The following is a 22,296-nucleotide window of genomic DNA, read 5'->3' on the forward strand; positions in this document are numbered from 1 at the left end:
GAAAAGTATGGCTTGTGTATAGAATGGTAGAAGATTAGGGAGATAGGCAGAGGTGAGACCACACAGGGCATGGTAAGGATTTTAGATGTAATCCGAGTGGCTATTTAAAATGGGGTTTTAGGTAGGTGAGGAACATGGTCAGATTTGTATTTTTAAATGATTACCCTGGCTACAGTGCGGAGAAATAAAGGGGGGCAAAAGAAGAGATGGGACAACTAGTTGGAAGCTACTATAGAGAATGTTGGCATGGACTTGTTGCTAATGGAGAGGGAAGGACAAATATGGGAGGGAAATCGTCAGACTACAGAAGGGCAGGGGTAGAACATGTGAAACTGAGTTTTCTGGTTTGAGCAACTATTTGTATAGTGGTTACATTCATGAGATAAAGAGTAGGGGGAAATCATAAATTTTATAATTTTGACCATATTAGGTTTGTGGTATATGTGAGACATTTACATGGAGTTACTGAGTAGGCAATTGAATATGTGGAAATGGAACTTAAAACTAGGTATGCCCAGGTCTAGGTTTTATGCTTTAGAATGAACTCTTCCATATATAGAACACATTAAAGTGTACTGAAAATGTGGAATCAAGAGGAAGTAAGTGCCAGTATCTTATGAGAGATCTTGACATTGGGTAATTTACAAGTAAATATTCTGGCAGATATTATCTCCACAAGGTGATAGTTCTTTTATCACAACTTGATTTCAAGAACTGAGGTTACATTCCTAGATTTTGACAAAAGTATGTTTTGGTCGGTTTTTGTTGATATAGATTGATCGTACTAAAAAACCGGCAGTCAAATTGCCTGAAGATCATAGAGTAAAATCTGAAAGTACAGATAATGAGCAACAGTGTCCACAGAATGGAAAAGTTGTTCCTGATCGTTCCACAAAACCAGTATTTCCCCCTCTAACTGCTATGTTAACAGAAGAAGAAAAGGCTCGTATCCATGCAGAAACTGCTCTTCTAGTGGAGAAAAGCAAACAGGAAAAAGAACTTCGAGAAAGACAGCAAGAGGAACAGAAAGAGAAACTGAGGAGGGAAGAACAGGAACAAGCCAGAAAGAAACAAGAAACCAAAGAAAATGAAATCACAGAGAAGCAACAAAAGGCAAAAGAAGAAATGGAAAAGAGAGAAAGTGAACAGTCCAAGAAAGAAGATAAAGAAACCTCAGCAAAGAGGGGCAGAGAAATAACAGGAGTAAAAAGACAAAGTAAAAGTGAACATGAAACTACCGATGCCAAGAAATCTGTGGATGATAAGGGGAAAAGGTGTCCAACCCCTGAAGTGCAGAAAAAGTCAACAGATGTGCCCCATGCCTCTGTGGCAGGAGATTCAAATTCGGGCAAGGTAAACAAAAACAAACAGTACAAATTATCAACCACGTGAAATAAAATGCATATAAAATGACACCAGTAGCATTCTATAAACAAGGCAGACATTTTAAGTAATTTTCTAGGGGGTGATTTGTACTGATCCATCTACATTTGTTCACCTACTCTCCTTTGATTGATCAAGAATGAAATTGCTTTTTGTATCTATGAAATACAACATATTTTTAATAATTTAAATAGAGAATTTGAGATCTTGCTTCCTGGCAGTCATTAGTTAGTTTTGGCTCAAATAAACTAATAAAAAAATTTTTTTAAATTTTGAAATAAATAGCTACATTCTTCATTTTTATGGTTGATGTATGATCACTAGAGTGAAATACAATCTTCCTTTCAGTATGGAGGAATTAGGTGCCAAATACTTACATGGTAGAGTTTGTATCTGCTTAGAGTATGTGCAAAGTCATTGGCATCTAAATGGCCTAACATTTATCTTTGTGTATAACGATTTTTTTTTTTGTTAAATCTGTCATTTTTTGGTTGCTTCATGTAATCAATAATATTGGCAATAACTCTATTAATGTTGCTTTTCTCTGTTCTGGGCTATCCCCCATAATTGATTCCCATGACTTTTGAGGACATTTTTTGTCATTTTTTAACCTCATAATATCACAAATGCTTTTCATTTTTTTCTCTATTATGCAGTTAACAGTGTCTTTCCCTTTAGAATACTAAAAATGTTTTTATAATAGCAAGAACAGTATAGCGCTTTCGATGTACATGTGAATGGAAATAACGTTTTTGGTAGTGTGAAAATGACTTTTTGATAGGAAGTGAAATACCATATTTGCAAACAAAAGACAATTTGTCGATTTCTGTTCTTCTTAAGCAGCAGTTCAGGCATATACAGAAATTAACAGTCCTCACTTATCCAGGGAACACTTCCCTGCTAACTACTTACCTGGTAAACTTTAACTGGTAAAAACTTACTTGGTAACCTTAACTATCAAAAATACAGCTGCCATACAAAAACCTTTCTAAACATCCACGTTAGGGAAATGAAGCACATGTACTAAAACTTTATTCATAGGAGAATCAGAATTTATAAGCTCTTACAATTTAAATATTATTCATTGAGTAGCTACTATATGCCATTGTTTTTCCAGCATTATTTTTGCTGTACTTATTTTTGCTATGATAACCATGTGAGGTATTCAATTTACAAATGAAATCGAAGCTTAAATAATTTGCCTAAGATCATATATGCAGCGAGATTCCAAAGCCACTATCTTTCCATCTTGCTATACCTTTTTAAAGGCAGGCCGTCATTAAGAACTTAAAGCATTCATATTTCTGGGGTCATTAAGTATAGGTACCAAATATCCCTACAGATCTAAATAATCCCGAGATTATCATGTGTAGTTTTTGATATTTCACTAACACATTGAAAAAAGTTAAGATTGCATTTGTTGTATGCTCCTTTTAAAAGTGGGCAAAATCTGTTATCTATTCTGCAGTAAATTCATTAAAATTATAAATTACTAAAACTTTTTCCTTTACTGTAGTTATTTTTTAAATAAACTATAAAGTGAATTTTTTAAAGAAAATATGATAGGTTCCAAAAGAATATAAAATGGGACTTTGCACTTTTGATATTGCTCTGTATAAAATTCTATAATCTCTTCATTTTCTTTAATACATTAATTTTCTTGGAGCATGACCACTTTCAAGATAAAAAATCATATGAAATTCAAATAGAAGGATAGTGTTCAAATGAAACCATGGTGAGTATACACTAATAACCAGCATCTTGTACTTGGCCATGTGTATGAATCAGTGCTTCACAACCCACTGTGATTTGCATCTATTTTTTCCTATACAGATTCATCAAAGTTTCTTAATTCTTTAGTATTAGGAAATCCCACATGGGCTCTACCATCTTTAATTTAAGAATATCTATTTTGACAATAAAATTGCATAAACTTTTCAGTGGCCTCATTTTTTTCTAATTTTACTTTTTCAGTCTGATGGATTTGCTTATATTAGCAAGTGATAGGTAGATTTCTATTGGGGAGAAATTAAAGTTTTCTTTCATTTCTGAAATTTTAATTTTACAGCCTGTTAAGATTAAAGGACAACCAGAAAGTGGAATTCTAAAGACTGGAACTTTTAGAGAGAGTACTGAAGACACCGAAAGAAATAAAGTAAGTTGTAGTTCATTAGGTGAGAAAAAAACATAGATTATAACCATGTGATTATCATTCTCCATCTTAAGATCTACACTCTGAGGGAACATTTGCTATCTTTGGTAGCTGCTTCTTGTTTGTCTTTACATGATTATATGCTATTTGTCTTCCTATTTAAAGTACAACAGTATATTCATTTTATAAAATTAAAAAATACTTAGGCCTTACTCTATGATCCAGCTATTCTACTTCTGGATATATACACCCCAAAAAATGAAAACAGGGCCTCAGAGAGATATTTACATATCTATTTTCATAGCAGTGTTATTCACAATAGCTAAAAGATGGAAGTGACCCAAGCATACATCAAGAGAAATGTATAAACAAATGTGGTATGTACAAACAAAGGCATATTATTTACCCTTAAAAGGGAGGAAATTCTGACACATGCTACAGCATGGATAAATCTTGAGGACATTATGCTAAGTAAAATAAGCCAATCCTAAGGAAAAAATACTGTATGATTCCATTTATGTAGGGTACCTAGAGTAATTAAATTCATGGAGATAGGAACTAGAGTGGTGATTGCAGGAGTCCTGGGATAGGGGAGTGGGGAGATGTTGTTTAAATGGGTACAGAGTTTTAGTTTTGAAGAGAGTTCTGGAGATTGGTTGCACAACAATGTGAATATATTTATGCCACTTCCCTGTACATTTAAAAATGGTTAAGATGGTAAATTTTATTATGTGTATTTTATCACAATTCTAAAAATATTTAGGCCTTTTATAAGACATTTTTGCCTTTGTTTTTAAGAGCTTTATTTAAGTATAATATGCATACCACAAAATTCACCTATTTTACTGTACGGTGCAGTGATTTCAGTTCAGAGTTATAAAACAATTATTCACTCATTCCAGTTTTAGAGCATTGCCATCACACCAAAAAGATCTCTGTGCTCAAATGTAGTCATTCTCTGTTCTTACTCTCAAGTCCCAGGCAACCATCTACTCTTGTCTCCCTAGATTTGCCTCCTCTGGGTATTTCATATAAATGGAATTTTCTAATAGTCTTTTGCATATGTTTCTTTCACCTAGCATACTTTGAGATACATCAATGTTGAAGAATATATAAGTAGTTTATTCCTTTGTATTGCTAAGTAGTAGTCTCTTGTATGGATATACCACATTTTATTCATCAGTCGATGGTGGAAATTTGGATTGCTTTTACTTTGGACTGTTATAAATAGTGCTGCTGTGAATATTTGCGTACAAGATTTCGTGTGGAAATGTATCTTCTTTTAGGTTGAGAACTAGAAGTGGGATTGTCTTTGTGCTTTTTTTTTTTTTTTAAGAAACTTTTAAAAATGGCTATTATTATAGAGTTGTAGCCCTCTTCTTCTCCTTGCCATGTTAGTATTTGGACTTTGAGAAAATATATATAGTTCTTTATCTTTGAACTTGTTTTAAAAATATTAAGGGTAGCCAACATAAGGCTTTTGGTTCTTTGGTACATGTAACTTAAGTTTGTATATGATAAAATTTAATTGAAAAATCAGATTTTTTTTTTTTTTTTTTTTTAAATAAACTAGGCTCGAGAGCCTTTGACAAGAGCACGAAGTGAAGAAATGGGGAGGATTGTACCAGGACTGCCCTTAGGCTGGGTCAAGGTAAAACTCAAAATTTGCACAGAAATAAATCATCATTGTATTTTTTTAAAAAGTTTTTTTTGTATTTGCATATTCATCATCTTCTCTAATGCAGAGTCAGTTCTATTTCTTCATGACAGAGGACATAGCTCATTTCCCAAATTACAGCAGGATCAGATTTCTGAGTATCTTAAGTATTGGGGATGCTGGCTACAATACATGAGCATTCCTGTCACTTGTCATTTAGAAACAATGTATTACTTTCAAACCTAAAGTTCTTTGAAAGTTTTAATTATAAAAGTGATTAGCACCATTTTATTCAGATTATTTTAATCTAAAGTAAATTTAGCAGTGAAATACTTTTGAGTGGTTGTTGTTTTTGTAATGGTCATTGTTTTTTGACCTGTTTTTTTTCTTTTCCTTCTAAGTTTCTTGACCCAATCACTGGAACTTTTCGTTATTATCATTCACCCACCAACACTGTTCATATGTATCCACCGGAAATGGCTCCTTCATCTGCACCTCCTTCTACTCCTCCAACTCATAAAGCCAAGCCACAGATGCCTGCTGAGCGGGATAGGGAACCATCTAAACTGAAGCGTTCCTACTCCTCCCCAGATATAACCCAGGCCATTCAAGAGGAAGAAAAGAGGAAGCCAGCAGTAACTCCAGCAGTTAATCGGGAAAACAAGTAAGTTTACCCTAACTCCTAAAACTAGAATAATCTGCTATATTTGAAAACTACTCTAAACATAACAGCTTATTTATGTCAGTGAGTCAGAAATTTCTGTGGATGGCTATATCAGCCATGGTTATTTATCATAGAAGGTAATGCTAAACTTCTCAGGATCATTTGAAGGAGTTTTAAAGAGACTTCTCTACCAGAAGACTACCTGTTCATGAGAAGCCAGAGAATCTATCCCAGGGTGTCTGTAAAAGCTATGGACTCACATAAGAGGTTAAAGTTATTTGTTTCATGAGAGAGTCACAGAATATAACCAGTGTTACTTAAATATTAAATGTCCCGTAAGACCCACTGCCTTATGAATTAACTTATTAACACTTTATACTGTGTACTGTGATACACATGCTAGAGTTTGCTGCCATTTGTATATTGAACTTATTTCTAGGTGCTGGGCATTTTAAGACATTTTGCATGCTTTTTCTTTCTCAGGCCAACATGCTACCCTAAAGCAGAGATCACAAGGCTTTCTGCATCACAGATTCGGAACCTCAATCCTGTGTTTGGGGGATCTGGACCAGCTCTTACTGGACTTCGTAATTTAGGAAATACTTGTTACATGAACTCAATACTGCAGTGCCTTTGTAATGCTCCACATTTGGCTGATTATTTCAACCGGAACTGTTATCACGAAGATATTAACAGGTAAAGAAATTTCTTACTTTTTGTAATATAGACAGGGAGATCTAACCACACTTCTTTACCGTCCAGAGAAGTCCTGTTAGAAAAGGAGAAAATACCTTTATTCTTAAGAAAAATATAGAGAAAAGCCTCCTCTGATTGGCAAAGGACAGACAGGAAAGGAGCAGTGCAAGTAGGCAAGAACCTCACTGTCATAAACTGAAGCCTGTTAACGAGGAGGAAAAGATAGTGCGGGCTGGCAGCCAAAAAGAAGCAAGTTGGAGGGGTATAATCAAAGTAAGATTCAGATGAGTATTTGGTAATAAACCTATAAATAAGTATTTTAGTGTAGGGTTATAGTATGTTAATAGTTTAATGCTGACATCCCACTGTACCTTCACTTTTTTTAATTTTCCTTATTGCTCTTTTATAATTTTATTTGCCAAGGTCAAATTTATTGGGGCATAAAGGTGAAGTGGCAGAAGAATTTGGCATAATCATGAAAGCCTTGTGGACAGGACAGTACCGGTATATCAGTCCAAAAGACTTTAAAATCACGATTGGGAAGATCAATGACCAGTTCGCAGGATACAGCCAGCAAGATTCACAAGAGCTGCTTCTGTTCCTAATGGATGGTCTCCATGAAGATCTAAATAAAGTAAGCAATTTCCTTTTTCTAAATTGCAAAGGCTCTTTAGGGTTGCTCAGCACTGTAATCATTTTTATAGCAATTTAAAATTATAGTAGGTGATTGTTCAGTGCTAATTTATTCACATTTAGTGACTTTGTACTGAGGCATGGAACTAATATAGCTGATAGGTCTAATATTTAAAAAGTATATACAATTTGTATTTACGCACTAAAATGTTAACGGGTTGTATTGTGAGAAATTCATAGATGTTAAAATAGTTGTTGGAGATACTATGTTTAAGACCCATATTTATGTGAAAGTAAAATTATAAACATGATTTTATAAAAGATTAGCTATAGACAGCCTGTATTATTATATTTATGTATTGCATATTATTTATGTATATTTGTTTTGCCTATATTATCTACTATATTCTCATATTCTCTGAAGTAAGAATTACTCCATGTAACCACGAATGACTCATGTGAAAAGGTATTGAAGTATGTATCTCTACGTAAATGTCCAATTGCTGTTTGTGTACTATGGCTTCTTTTTAGCACCAAGCTGTCCTCTTTGAGATAGCTTTGGGATCACCCACTGAAACTAAATATTTGTAGGGTGTGTATCCTTCCATAAGACTAGAATAACAAAATAACATCTGTCTAATTGTAACCCTCACTTCTCAGCTATATGTACCATGTCTTTTCAAAACCAGACTTTTCAACTTATTAAGCAATTCCAGCAAGTCACACCCATTTGATAAAGTGAGTTTTTGGTTTCTTGGGAGTTTTTTGGCTAGGATTTTTTTTCATAAAACTTAATGAGAACTCCTTTATGAAAAGAATCAGAAGTGTTTCTACATCTGTAAAATGTTCATATTCAGTAGTCTTTCAATTTTATATTTAAATGTTGGCTTCGAGATAATAGAGTTTAATCTTATTTCTAGGCTGATAATCGGAAGAGACATAAAGAAGAAAATAATGATCATCTTGATGACTTTAAAGCAGCAGAACACGCTTGGCAGAAACACAAGCAGCTCAATGAATCTATTATTGTTGCACTTTTTCAGGGTCAGTTCAAATCCACAGTTCAGTGCCTCACATGTCACAAAAAGTCTAGGACATTTGAGGCTTTCATGTACTTGTCTCTACCACTAGCATCCACAAGTAAATGTACATTACAGGTAAGTTTAAGATTGAGAGAAAATAATTCGTTGAATAAAAATCCTGTTTATATGCATATAGAAATGTACTTTACCAAGCCATTTGTTTCTGTTCTTTATCCCTATAAACATTTTATAGGTAAAACTCACAGGTAAATTGTTTTAATTAGGCTATGTCAATTAGGAAAAATTAAAAATACTCCCCCCAATTTTCTTTTTTAAAGATATTTTCTACTAAATATTTTTTTGAGTTGATGAATAACAGGTTTCTTTTAAGTTTCTATTTTGAAGAAATTTTAAAAGCTAATTTGAATTATACATTGCCTTTTATCTAGGTTTGCTTTTTATAAGAATTTGCTCTGCATAGGGATATCAAATAAATATTCTGTTTTCCACACTACAGCAATGTGATTTAGATAGCTTTTGATCTCTTTAGTGTTAGCTTCCTAGAGAATGTCATTTCTTCCAGTGAGACTTCCCTGAGCCACCAGGTAGCGGTTCCTGTGTACTCTCAGGATATGCAGTACTTCTCCCTGCTACCCATAGGCAACACTCATCACACTCTGTTGTCACTGTAGGCTCTCTTGTTTGCATTCCTCACTAGATGATAAACTTTGTGAGGGCAGGAACTGTTTTGTTCTAGTTTACTTCATGCCAGACTGGTAACTTACTGAATAGATGCTCAGTGACACTGTGTTGAAGAAATGAATTAATGAGTATCTACTACTTCTTTTTGCCCTCCAGGATTGCCTTAGGTTATTTTCCAAAGAAGAAAAACTTACAGATAACAACAGATTTTACTGCAGTCATTGCAGAGCTCGAAGGGATTCTCTAAAAAAGATAGAAATCTGGAAGTTGCCACCTGTGCTTTTAGTGCATCTGAAACGGTAAAGGAGACAAATTTTTCTTCCTGTTTAGTACAATTTAGATGAAGGAATTCTACGTCCTTTATTCTAAGTCACTTTGTCGTACTGCTTGTTAAGGATACATAATCAAGGAAGGTATCTCTATAGAAATAAGGCAGAAACGATGAGACTTGAGTTCACCTTGTTGTTTTCAATAGAGCAAAATGTTGTTTTAATAGAGCAAAATGACAGCACCACTCTCGTATAATTCCATCTTTAAAAATCAATGAAACTAAATTTTGCATTTCAAATATAAAAATTTTAAATCATTACAAAATATCAAGCGAAAATATATAACTAACACATTAGCAGATAAATTTATCAAACTAAACAAAAAATATTTAATTCTCTGCTGAAAATGACATATGTAATTTTTTAAGTGTTATTTTAAAGGTAAAGATTTAAGGATGACATTTTTGAGTGCAGACATAGTTTTGTCCAGATTTTTCCAGCCAATGAAAAAGATGTGGCCTATAATGAGAAAGTTGTAAGATATGTCGTAGGTCTTTTGCTCTGATTCTTTTGTCTTTATGTAACCTATCTGTGGAGTGATAACTGTGTGTGTCATTGTTTTGAAAAACTTTTTAAAAGGAAGTTTCATATTTTTATTGAGAACTGCAATTTTCGTTTCGAAGAAAGCATTTGTTTTAATTTTTGTTTCATCTTGTTTTATTGGATATTCTTAGGCAGTTACATTAATTTCAACACTGACATGTTCAGATTCCTCTTTTGTAAATTTTCTAACAAAACCTTGTTACATTACTTGTCATTTTCTTCTTGAGGACTGTGGAAGTACAAACATTCCACAAATTTGATCATACATTTGTTTTGTTAAATTTTTTAATGCTGCCTAATATTCTTGGAAGAATATCTAAAAATATAAGTGCTTTATAATTTAGTTTTTAAAAAATAATTCTTGAATAACATTACACCAACCAAAATACTAGTATTTTGATGTTTAAAGGAGAATATGCCAGGATAATGGAATATTATTTTAGTCACTAGTCTACATGCTTGCAGTTTCTAGCTCTAGTTGCCCTAAAAGTGCAAGCTTAAATCTAGAGCAGCTCTCCTCAGTCTTTCTTCTGTACATTTGTTGTGATTAGTATTATAAATGTAGGTTTTCAGAACTTTTTACCTTTATAGAGGATGCATCTAACAGTTGTAGTTGGCCTAGGGATCACGGGACCACAGGGTGGTCCTACCTCTACTGCTCTAGCTATTTGACCTTGGGCAAGTCATTTAATATTTGTGCACCTCAGTTTCTTCATTTGTAAAATAGAGATAAAACCAAATGTCTTTATCAGATCCCTCCATTACTAAAATTCTGAGTGTGCAATTAAAATGAATGTTGTTGTTCTGGCTAAATATCGAGATTATTAATAAATGAGTTAGGGCTCATTCTAAAGTCTTTGATCTATTATGTAATTGCTCTATGTTTGGTTCTGCAGTTTTTCCTATGATGGTAGGTGGAAGCAAAAATTGCAGACGTCTGTGGACTTCCCATTAGAAAATCTTGACTTGTCGCAGTATGTTATTGGTCCAAAGAACAGTTTGAAGAAATATAACTTGTTTTCTGTTTCAGTAAGTATCTCATTGAACTAAATACTTTTTCTTTTAAAGCAACTAAAAAAACAAGAGTTTCAAGTAGTTTCTTACCTCATAGGAAAGTAAAAACAACATAAAGCTTTGAAATTATTGACGTATTTTAAATAATTCAATTTGAAACGATTTTCTATTTTGTTTGGCACAGAATCACTACGGTGGTCTGGATGGAGGCCACTACACTGCCTACTGTAAGAATGCAGCAAGACAGCGGTGGTTTAAATTTGATGATCACGAAGTTTCTGATATCTCCGTTTCTTCTGTGAAATCAGCAGCAGCTTATATCCTCTTTTATACTTCCCTGGGACCACGAGCAACTGATGTAGCCACATAAGGAGAAGTAGGTTATAAGCTAGTTATCTTTTAAAGGCTGAGCAACACAACTCTTAAAATGCTTATAACGATACTGGGTAGCCTTTTAGAGGACTTCTAGGACAGCAGGATCTCTGTTACTATCACATGTATTTCAGGTAGTGCTACTAACAAAACCTGAGGAATAACATTTAATAATTATTGCAGTAAGCACTCCTTACAGGTACCATTTATTTCAAAAAAAACTTTTTAAGGTTGCTCCAGAGTTAAAATAATTAACTAGCTAAGCATTATTATTCTACTGGTCCGAAAACCATTGTATCCTTTATTTTCCTTTTCACTGTTATGGCCTTTTCACATTTCCAAATTCCAGCTTGATCTCTGAATACTCTAGAATGATATAAAGCAGATAGGAATGTATATGTATATATTTATTGCATACTTGCACATCAAATCGATGTACATAGTATAATATGTGGTCCTTTTGTGAAGCCTAGAACTCAGAGGATTGCTTTTTTTTTTTTTCCTTTGGCCTATTCTGAGTAACTGCAGTGCTTTCTTAGGGAAATGACAGGGCAAAGCTATTTTTCTGTTGACTTTGGGCTGTGTTTGTGCACTAAATCTTTATTCTAAAAAAATAAATGGAAACATTTCTTTAATTTTTTAAAATGAGAATTTTCATTTACACCTACATTAAAATCTTAATGAGAAAAATAATTTAAAATTCTGTAAGTGTTCTGTCTTTAATTTTATATTATCAAACATAGGATAGTAGAACTATAAATTTTATACACATACACACACTCTGTCCTACTACATTGACTTGAAATTTAGTTCATTTATCCTGGTGGCATCAGGACTCGATTCCACTCTTCCTTCAAGTTGACCCAGAACTGCATAGCACTTGTGATTCTCAGAGTTGGGAGTCAAAGGAAGAAATAATAATACCCAAACTCATTCTATCAAGAGTAATAGAATTCTTAGGATTAAGATAAAAAAGGATAGGAGTCGGGCATGATTGCAAGGTGAACTTGCATTATGAACCACATCTTTACAGTGATATATTAAAAAGGATAGAGGAGCTCAGAATTTATCATTTATCTTAGAGATTCAGTTGCCATATATGAAGTCAAAAATAGTCTATAAAAATAAAATTCTAAAGGTGCTTCTAAAAGATGTCACTATGAGTGGACTCCCAGGGACAAGATGAAAAGATGAGTTTTTAATTGTGAAGTTGACTGCTTTTCGTGTTCCTCAATTAGTCTAAGATACTTATAGTTCCTTGGCTAAATTATCTGATTAATTAAATATTTTCAGATCACATGCTTATACTCAAATTGCCGCTTGAACAAAAATCATTTTGGTTTAACTCCATGAAACACCTTTGGAAAATAATTTGTTGTATTGCACTATTTTCATGCTGCCTTTTTCAGTGTGCCATGACCCATCTTCTTTGCTAGAGACTTACCTTATATAAGGTTGCATAATATGCCAGAAAGACTTTAAAATGTCAGTGATGTAAGTAAGTTGCAAGAGTTTAATGACAAAGCAAACTGTGAGTACCAGTTTCTGATTGTTTTGCAACTTTCAGGAAATACCATTTTCCTAGCTCTTGCATTTTTGTATAGGTATGGAAAAGGGTTGGCAGCTATAGAACAGGAGATATGCTGTAGCGGTTTGAACTGAAGTTTCTGGAATCTCACTGACTCGCGTGTCATCAAAGCTAAACCAGGTTTGGGTTACTGAGTTCTTGCAGAAAGCAGTATAGTGGCCACCATCCAGATCACCAAAGTGGTTCTAGGGGAGGAAGGAATGTCAGACTTAGTATTCATATGCTAATATGCTTAACTATTAGAACAAAAAAGTCAAGAAATACTTTTCATAATTGTCCCTTTTACTAAATGAAAAGGATATGATAATTTTATTTAATCATACATATAGTCTAGCCTCTTCTATGTTGTTTTTCATTTCATTGAACTGCTTATATATTGTACCCTTTGACTATTTAATAGAATCTAAATGAAATAGGATAGTATTTGACTAATTTTTATCACTTAATATTTACTAAGCACTTACTGTTCATAGACTTCTTAAACATTAAAGAAAATTTGAAAATAAGATAGTCATCTTTCCTAAATGAGCTTATAGTTTAATTTCGAAGAAAGGCTTAAATAGACATGAAAAAAGACATTTAATATTGGAACAAGACATTTAGATGACCGCATATTGCTACCATACCGTTTGAGAGGGTTGTGTAGCAACAACACCCTCAACCACTTAGGGTCCAAAAAGAACCTGTTCCATTCTCTTTTTCCCTTGTCTTTTCTAATTCAGTAAAGAAATGTTTAAAACAAAGACAATGGAGAGCCTCACTTCTCAGAAGGTGGTATGGTATAGAGCAGGGATTGACAAACCATTTGCCTTGGGCCAAATCCAGTTTCCTGCCTGTTTCTGTATGGCCTGTGAGATAAGAATGCATTTTATATTTTTATATGATTGAAAATATCAAAATAATATTTTATGACATGAAAATTATATGAAATTCAAATTTCAATGTCCTTAAATAAAGTTTTATGGGAACACAGCCATGCTCATTTGTTTATGCTTTTCACTGGCTGCTTTCACACTACAACAGTAAAGTTGAATAGTTACAACAGAGACTATATGGCCTGCAAAGCCTTAAATATTTACTGTCTGGCATTTTATAGAATAAGGTTACTGACCCCTGGTGTAGAAGGAAGAAAATGGTTTCTTTCTTTTTTTTTTTTTTTTTTCGTAGTCAATTCTGTGAATTCGGCTCTGATACAAAGGAAGGACCTTTAGGAAGTTATTTAACCTTTCTGAGCTTTAATTCCTCCATCTATTTAAATGACGTAATAAGACCTGCCTTATATAGCTATTGTCAGGTATCATGTTATAGAGCCAACATAAGTAGGTACTTATTAAATGTTCCCTTAGACCTTTAGGTTCCTCGCCTCCTTCCTTGACATGTTAGAGAAATATCCCAAAGCTGACAACAGATGATACAGGTTCTTGTCCTGGTCCTTGCCATGTGAGCTGACATGCTGCTTCAGCTTCTTTATTTATAAAACAGTTCCCATAATAGTGTGATGTAATTTGAGAAAAACAAAATATCTAGCAGATAGATAGTGCCCAAATAAAGTTCTGAAGTAATCAGAACAGCTGGAATATTATGTTCATTTTTGATGACTTAATGTAAAAACAAATTTTAAAAAATGACAGAAGAGAGTGAAATATCTTTCTAAACTTCCATTTCTAGCAATTATGGGAAATAATTACCTAGCCTGAAAGCCATAGTTATTTAACCGTAAGGAATGCTGAATAAAACATGATAAATACCCTTTGAACTGTGTGGCTGATATGAAAGATTGTATAGTGAGAGTAAACCCCAGAAGTCAAAACCAGAGGAAATGAAAGAGAGCATGATGTGTGGGTGATGCCATGACTGTCTCAGAGTAAAGATAGTTCTTGGTCTCTGTAACCAAGGTGCGTGCATTTTAAAGGTCACACAACGACAAGAAGTAAAGTTAGTAGGTCCTAGCTAGGTGAGGAGTTGGATTGAGATCCATACACATAGCCAGGACTCTTAAATAAGAGATTCACCCCCCAAAAGGATAAACTAGGAAAGGAAATCCATCCTCTAGTGCTTGTCTTAGCTTAGATTGTAGGTGCAGAGAATAAGTCATTCCTTCAAACTTGTTACAGTGTATCTGCCTTCTCACTGGTTTAGGATTCAAATTTATACTTCCTGTGTGGTTTCAGAATCTTCTGAATTTAATGTAAAGTATTTTGGGGGAGCTAGGCAGAAGAAAGAGAATTACTTTATGGATTGATGCACCTTAATTCAGGCTACACAGGATACCCACATAAAAATCCCCAGCAATGTTGAGTTCACAAATCAAAATTACAGAATGTACAAGGAAACAATTCACCATAAGAGTCAGAAGTCAGTAAATAACAAGACTAAACCCCCAAAGATTTTAGATAATAGAATTATTAGAGATTACAAAGCATATTTAAAATTATTATAGACATATGAGAAGGAAGCTAACTTTAACCAAAAAATGCTTCCAGAAATGAAAAATGTACTACTTGAAATTAAAATTTTAGTGTAGAGAGGCAGGTCCAAGATAGCATAGGAGGACACTGAGCTTGTCACCTTCTAAGAACAGAACGTATATCTGTATTTAGAGCCATTCATCCTGAGAGACAACTGAGGGTCAATTGAACAGCTTCTGCGCAATAAAAGAGACCACACAGAGGAGGTGGAACCACAAGAGCTCTCCAGGAGCTGAGGGAACGCGACCAGAGGAACCAGTGAGCACCTTTGTTTGCGTTTCCCCTGCGCTTAGATAGTAGGTGGGAGTCCTATACAGGTGCTCTAGCTGACCTGCAGGGCCTCTATAATGCAACCCCAGCTGCCCCTCCTGGAGCTAGGTCCAAAAAGACAAATAGAGTGCCATAGTGCATGCACAGGACCCCTCCACCTGGAGATTGATCCCCCAGTTTGGCAGCGCACTGCTGTGTGCACCCACTGGGCTATGTGTGTATGTGGGGCTCCCCTGCCTAGGAAGTGGAGAACTAGCAAAGCACTGCAGCACCTGCAGTAGAGCTGCCCCTCCAGAGAAAGTGCAGAGATAGGGGGCGTGCTGCATGAGCACATAGGTTTGCCCTGCCCAGAGAAAAGTGTGGAACTGAGTGCTGTGATGTGCACGCACAAGGCTGCCCCATCTGGAGATAATGAGGAACTAGGGGGCTGCTGCTGTGAGCACACAAGAGGCTGACCTGCCTGGAGAGGGTGCAGAAGTGATGGGGCACTGCAGTGTGAGCGCACAGCTACCCCACCGAGACAAAGTGCAGAACTAGCAAAGTACAGTGCACACACACACAGCTGCCCTGTCCCAAGTGTGGAACTAGTATGGTGCTGTGAAATGCGCACAGGGCAACCCTGTCCACACCTGGCTTGGGCAATAGACAATTGAAGCAACAGGGTCCACCAAGCACAACAGGCAGCCCCACCTGGATCAGAAGGTCAAGGAAAGGCATCCACCTCAACTTTCTGGCCACAGGCAGCCAGAACAATAGGAAGATACCACGTGTGTACACTATGCTGCCCTGCTCCGGATCCAATCCTGACCAGGAGACAAACCAGGCACCACACACACACACACCCTGATTACAATTAGCCTGCCAAAACCATCCAGCACACAATCTATACAAAGGATACTTTTTCAAGATTGGGAGAGATAGCTACTTCATCTAACTCATAGGAACACAGAAAGTCAAACAAAATGGGGAGACAGAAGGATATGCCCCCAAATAAAGGAATAAAAAAAGGGGGGGGGGATAATTTGCTTGACAAAGAATTCAAAGAAATGGTAATAAGGATGCTCAACAAACCTGAGAGTAGAATTAGAGGACCTCAGAACATCAACAAAGGTTTAGAAAATACAATAAAGAACCAATCAGTTAAAGAATACAACAACTGAAATGAAAAAGACATTAGAAGGAATCAACAGATTAGCTAGTACAGAATAGATTAGCAACCTGGAAGATAAAACGTGTTAGTCATTCAATCAGAATAGCAAAATGAAAAAAAATTTAAAAATTGAGAATAGCGTAAGAGACCTCAGAGAACATCAAGCATGCTAACATTTTCATTATAGGAATTTCAAAAGAGAAAGAAAGAGGAAGAAATAATGGTGAAAACTGTCCTAATCTGGGAAAGGAAACAAACATCTGGATCCAGAAAGCATAGAGAGTTCCAAACAAGATGAACCCATAGAAGCCCACACCAACACACTGTAATTAAAATGGCAAAAGTTAAGGATAAAGACAGAATCTTGAAGGCAGCAAGAAAGAAATGAGCCATATAAAAGAGAAACCCATAAGGCTATCAGCTGATTTCTCATCATCAAATTTACAGGCCAGAAGGGAGTGGCAGTAAATATTTAAAGTGCTGAAAGAAAGTAACCTACAACCTAGAATGCTATACCCAGCAAGGTTATTCAGAATTGAAGGAGAGAGAGAGAGTTTCTCAGACAAGCAAAAATTAAAGTTCACCACAGCTAAACCAGCTTTACAAATAAGCAACCATGAACCCAGCACAAGTGGTGGCTGACCTCACCTCACATCATGGTACCCACAAAAATGTCCCAAGCCTAGTACAAGAGGTGGCTAGCCTTAGCACAGCATAGTCTCAAGTGCTTCCAAGCCCATCACAAGCTGCAGTCAAACACAGATCACCTTGGAGCTCCTACGAAGAGTCCCCAAGCCAGGCACAAGTGGAAGCTGACCTTGACCTGAACCAGAGCCCCTCCCGAGAGGCTCCAGAACCAATACACCCAGTGGCCAGCTTCAGACCACACCAGAGCACCGTCTAACTGACTCCACAAGCAACACACATGAAGGGCAGACTTGGCTGGCACCAGAGCTCTGATAAATTGACTCCCACTCCATGGGGTCTGCCCCTGCACAACAGCTCATCCACTGTAGTCACAGCAGGCCTCATAGCCAGTCAGCCTGAGAGTCAGCCCTACAAACAGATGTGCCAACAGAAATTGAGGTTCAACTACAACAGGAGGGCACACACCATCCACATAGGGGATATCCTGGGAGCACTTGGCTCAGATGACCAGAAAGACTGCACTATAGACCCCACAGGACACCTTCTACATAAGCCTATTCTGTCAAGACTGGGAGATATAGCACATCTACCTAATAGATAGAAACAAACACAGGGGGGTAGCCAAAGTGAGTAGACAAACATGTCTCAAATGAAAGAACAGGACTAAACTCCAGAAGAACTAAATGAAATGGAGACAAGCAACCTACCAGATATAGAGTTCAAAATGCTGGCTATAAGGATGCTCAATGAACTTAGGGGAGGAATAGAACCCAGTGAGAACTTCAACAAAGGGAGAGAAAAGAGAAAAAAAGGAGAAGGAGAACGTAAAAAAGAACCGGTCAGAAATGAAGAATACAATATATGAAATGAAGACTACATTAGAGGAAATTAAGTACAGATTAGATGAACCAGAGGTCCAAACAGCAATCTGGAAGTCAAAGTAGTGGAAAACACCCATTCAAAACAGCAAAAAGAAAAAAAAATGTTAAAGATGAGGATAGTTTAATGGACCTCTGGGACAACTTCAAGCATACCAACATTTGCATCATGAGAATACCAGAAAGAGAAGAGAGAGAGCAGGGGGTTGAAAACCTCTTTAAAGAAATATTGATAAAATTTCTGTACCTGGCAAAGGAAATAGATATACAAGTCCAGGAAGTGCAGAGTCCCAAACAAGATGAACCCAGAGATGTCCACACCAAGTCACATCACAGTTAAAATGCCAAAGGTTAAAGACAAAGATTCTTAAAAGCAGCGATAGAAAAGCACACACTTACATACAAGGGAGCTACCATAAGACTGTCAGCTGAACCAAACTTGCATCCCAGGAATAAATCCCATTTGATCCTGATGTATAATCTTTTTAATGTATTGCATAATTTGGTTCGCTAACATTTTGTTGAAGATTTTTGCATTTATGTTCATCAGGGACATTTACCTATAATTTTTTTGTGCTGTCTTTTTTGGTTTTGTTATCAGGGTAATGCTAGCCTCATAAAATGAGTTTGGGAGTTTTTCCTCCTCATTTTTTTTGGAATAGTTTGAGAAGGATAGGTATTCTTCTTTCAATGTCTCCTAAAATGCATCTGTGTGGCCACCTAGTCTAGGACTTTGGTTTCTTGCAACATTTTTGATCAGTTATCAGTCTGTTCAATATTCGGTTTCTTCCTGATTCAGTGTTGGAGATTGTATGCTTCTAGAAATTTATCCATTTCTTCCAGGTTGTCCAATTTATTGGCATATAATTGTTTGTAGTATTTTCTTATAATCGTTTGTGTTTCTGTGGTGTCAATTGTCGTTTCTCCTCTTTCATTTCTGATTTTATGTGAGCCCTCTCTTTTTTTTCTTGATGAGTCTGGCTAAAGGTTTATCAATTAGTATTATTTTATATTATATCTTTTCAAAGAACCAGCTCTTGGTTTCACTGATCATTTTTTAAAAATCTATTTTGTTTATTTCTGCCCATATCTTTATTATTTCATTTCTTCTACTCACTTTATGCTTAGTTTGTTCTTTTTCTAGTTCTCTTAAGTAGGTGTCACATTAAGGTAGGTGTAAGGTTAGATTATTTAAAATTTCTCTTGTTTCTTGTGATAAGCCTGTATTGCTATCTATTTTCCTTACTAACCAAAGCAATCTACGGATTCAGTGCAATCCCTATTAAAATACCAATTGCGCTTTTTACAGAACTAGAACAAATAATCCCAAAATTTATATGGAACCACAAAAGACCCCAAAAGAAGAACAAAGTTGAAGGTATCATGCTACCTGATATCAAACTATACTACAAACCTATACTACAAACCTACAGCATGGTACTGGCATAAAAGTAGACACATTGATCAATGGAACAGAATGAGAGCCTAGAAATAAACCCATAGCTACATGGTCAATGAATCTATGACAAAGGAGGCAATAATATAAAATGGGGCAAAGACAGTCTGTTCAATAAATGTTGTTGGAAAAACTGGACAGATGTGCAAATAAAATGAAACCACACCACTTTCTTACCCCATATGCAAAAATGAACTCAAAATGAATTAAAGACTTAAATGTAAGACCTGAAACCAAAAAACTAGAAGAAAATAGGTAGCAATCTATTTGACATCAGTCTTATTAATATCTTTTTTGTATATGTCCCTTTGAGCAAGAGAAACAAAAGCAAAAATAAACAAATGGGACATCATCAAACTAAAGAGCTTCTTCTGCACAGCGTAGTAATCCACCAACAAAACAAAAAAACAACTTACTAAATAGAAGATATTCACAAATAATATGTCTGATAAAAGGTTGATATCCAAAATATATAAAGAACTCATACAAATCAATAATAAAAAAAAATAAACAGTCTGACCAAAAAAATGCACAGAGGACATGAAGAGACATTTCTCCAAAGAAGACATACAGATGGCCAACAGACACATGAAAAGTTGCTCAACATCACTAATCATCAGGGGAAAGCAAATCAAAACTACAATGAGATACCACGTCATACCAATCAGGATGGCTATTATCAAAAATTCAACAAATAACCAGTGTTAGCAAGCATGTGGAGAAAAGCGAACCCTTGTGCACTGTTGTAAATTGGTGCAGTCACTACGGAAAACAGAATGGAGATTCCTTAAAAAACTAAAAATAGAGCTGACGTGCAACCTAGTAATTCTACGTCTTGATATTTATATAAAGAAAACAAAAACACTAATTTGAAAAGATACATGCAACTCTAAATTCAGTGCAGCATTATTTATAATAGCCAAGAACTGGAAGAAATCTAATTGTCCATCAATAGATGAATGGATAAAAAATGTGATACCCACGCGTGCACACACAAACACACACTGTGGAATATTACTCAGCAATAAAAAAGAATGAAATCCTGCCATTTGCAACAACATGGATGGACCCAATCATTTTATGTTAAATGAAATGAGTCAAAGACAAATACTGCACGATTTCACTTACATATGGAATTTTTAAAATGTCAAAACACATGAACGAACAAAACAAAAACATATTTATGGGAAAAAATTGATAATTTTCAAAGGGGCAGAGGTTGGAGGAATGGGTAGAAAATGTGAAGGAATATAGTCAATAACAGTGTGATAAGTTCACATAGTGACAGGTGGTTACTAAACTTAGTGTGATGATCACCTCATAAGATATATGAATGTTAAATCGCTGTGCTCTACACCTGAAACTACTAACATTGTATGCCAACTATATTTTAATAAAAAAATAATAAAAATGTAATGTAGAGTTAAATGTACATAAAATTGGAGAATGAATAAACTAAAAATGAAACTGAGGAGGTTACTCTGAATACAGTAGCGATGGAAAATTGAATGAGTATATCTCTAGTAAACATTCTGGAAGAGGAAAATAGAGAGTATAAGAGCAAGACAATATAACAAGGGACAATGACTGAAAATGATTAATGGAAGACATGAATCTTCAAATTTAGGAAATACAATGAACCAAGGGTAAATAAAAATAATACTACAGAACAATATAAACAAAAAGAAAAAAATCTTAAAAAGCAACCAGGAAGAAAAGATTACCCGCCCCCCCCCCCCCCCCCCCCAATTTCCACCTTGTTGTTCCATTTTTCCATGGCAGTCATAGAAACCAGAAATAATAAAATAGCTTCAAAATGATGAAAAGAAATAACTATTAATGTAGAATTTGGTGTCTAGCTAAATTATTCAAGAATCAAAGTGAACTAAAGACTTTTTCAGTTAAAGACTGAGAGACTTTAGGATAACAGATCTTCACTGAAAGATCTACCTAAATAAGTCCCACACGAATAAATGAAATGAATTCAGATTATAAACATGATAAATAAAAGAACAGTTAACAAAAAAATTTGACAAAGATCCTATTTAATCTAAACCAATAAGAACTAGAACTAGAACATAGTATAAAACCATGTTAAATAATATCAATATCTACTTTGGAGGAACCTGTATATATAAAAACATTAAAACCAAAATGTTGGAAAACAATAATATTGGGTCATCAAAGTTACAGTGTTGTATGATCCTTTCATTTGTTTGAGAGTATAATATAGGGATCTTAATTAACTTAAGGCTTTAACTCATGTATGGAAACTGAAGTTTTAAGGGTAATTGCAAAAGAAGCTAAATAAAATGTGTAATCTCAAAAGTCATAGAGGGAAAGTAAACGAAAGAAAACTATCAATTTATTAGTAGGCAAGAAAAAAGGGAGAAATGACTGAAGAAATCAGATTAACATAAAGCACACAGGAGACAACAGAAACAAATTCAAATTTATTACTAGTTGAAATATATAGAAATGTACTAAATTTACTAGACAGAGATTGACAGAATTGTAAAATCTAGCTCTATATTCTACACTATCATTCAGAACTCAGGTTGAATTTAAAGGGAGAGGAAAGATACAGTAGATAGATACTATCTAAAGAAAGATGGAGTAGCTATATATGCATCAGTTAAAATGGAGTTTAAGACAAAAAGCATTATAAATG

At 35.1% G+C, this 22,296-nt stretch overlaps 2 protein-coding genes across 5 annotated transcripts in view; one reads left to right on the top strand and one right to left on the bottom strand.

Moving 5' to 3' along the window:
- Positions 1-11,802, top strand: part of USP8 (ubiquitin specific peptidase 8) — a 48,293-nt gene extending 36,491 nt beyond the window's left edge. For 2 of the 4 annotated variants that reach the window (XM_011355100.2, XM_023527844.1), the window contains exons 11-20: positions 775-1,353; positions 3,452-3,538; positions 5,109-5,186; positions 5,594-5,856; positions 6,340-6,552; positions 6,976-7,186; positions 8,106-8,342; positions 9,066-9,208; positions 10,678-10,810; positions 10,980-11,802. In XM_011355100.2, coding sequence (XP_011353402.1) covers positions 775-1,353; positions 3,452-3,538; positions 5,109-5,186; positions 5,594-5,856; positions 6,340-6,552; positions 6,976-7,186; positions 8,106-8,342; positions 9,066-9,208; positions 10,678-10,810; positions 10,980-11,165 — 2,130 coding nt within the window. In that variant the 3' untranslated portion in view covers positions 11,166-11,802. The remainder of the gene's footprint in view (positions 1-774; positions 1,354-3,451; positions 3,539-5,108; positions 5,187-5,593; positions 5,857-6,339; positions 6,553-6,975; positions 7,187-8,105; positions 8,343-9,065; positions 9,209-10,677; positions 10,811-10,979) is intronic. The other 2 variants (XM_011355101.2, XM_011355102.2) reach the window with 2 other exon arrangements.
- Positions 11,446-22,296, bottom strand: part of USP50 (ubiquitin specific peptidase 50) — a 22,805-nt gene continuing 11,954 nt past the window's right edge. Inside the window, exon 7 of the mRNA XM_011355103.2 lies at positions 11,446-12,940. Coding sequence (XP_011353405.1) covers positions 12,749-12,940 — 192 coding nt within the window. The 3' untranslated portion in view covers positions 11,446-12,748. The remainder of the gene's footprint in view (positions 12,941-22,296) is intronic.

This window comes from Pteropus vampyrus, unplaced genomic scaffold, assembly GCF_000151845.1.
Source record: "Pteropus vampyrus isolate Shadow unplaced genomic scaffold, Pvam_2.0 Scaffold19, whole genome shotgun sequence".
Classification (NCBI taxonomy): Eukaryota; Metazoa; Chordata; class Mammalia; order Chiroptera; family Pteropodidae; genus Pteropus; species Pteropus vampyrus.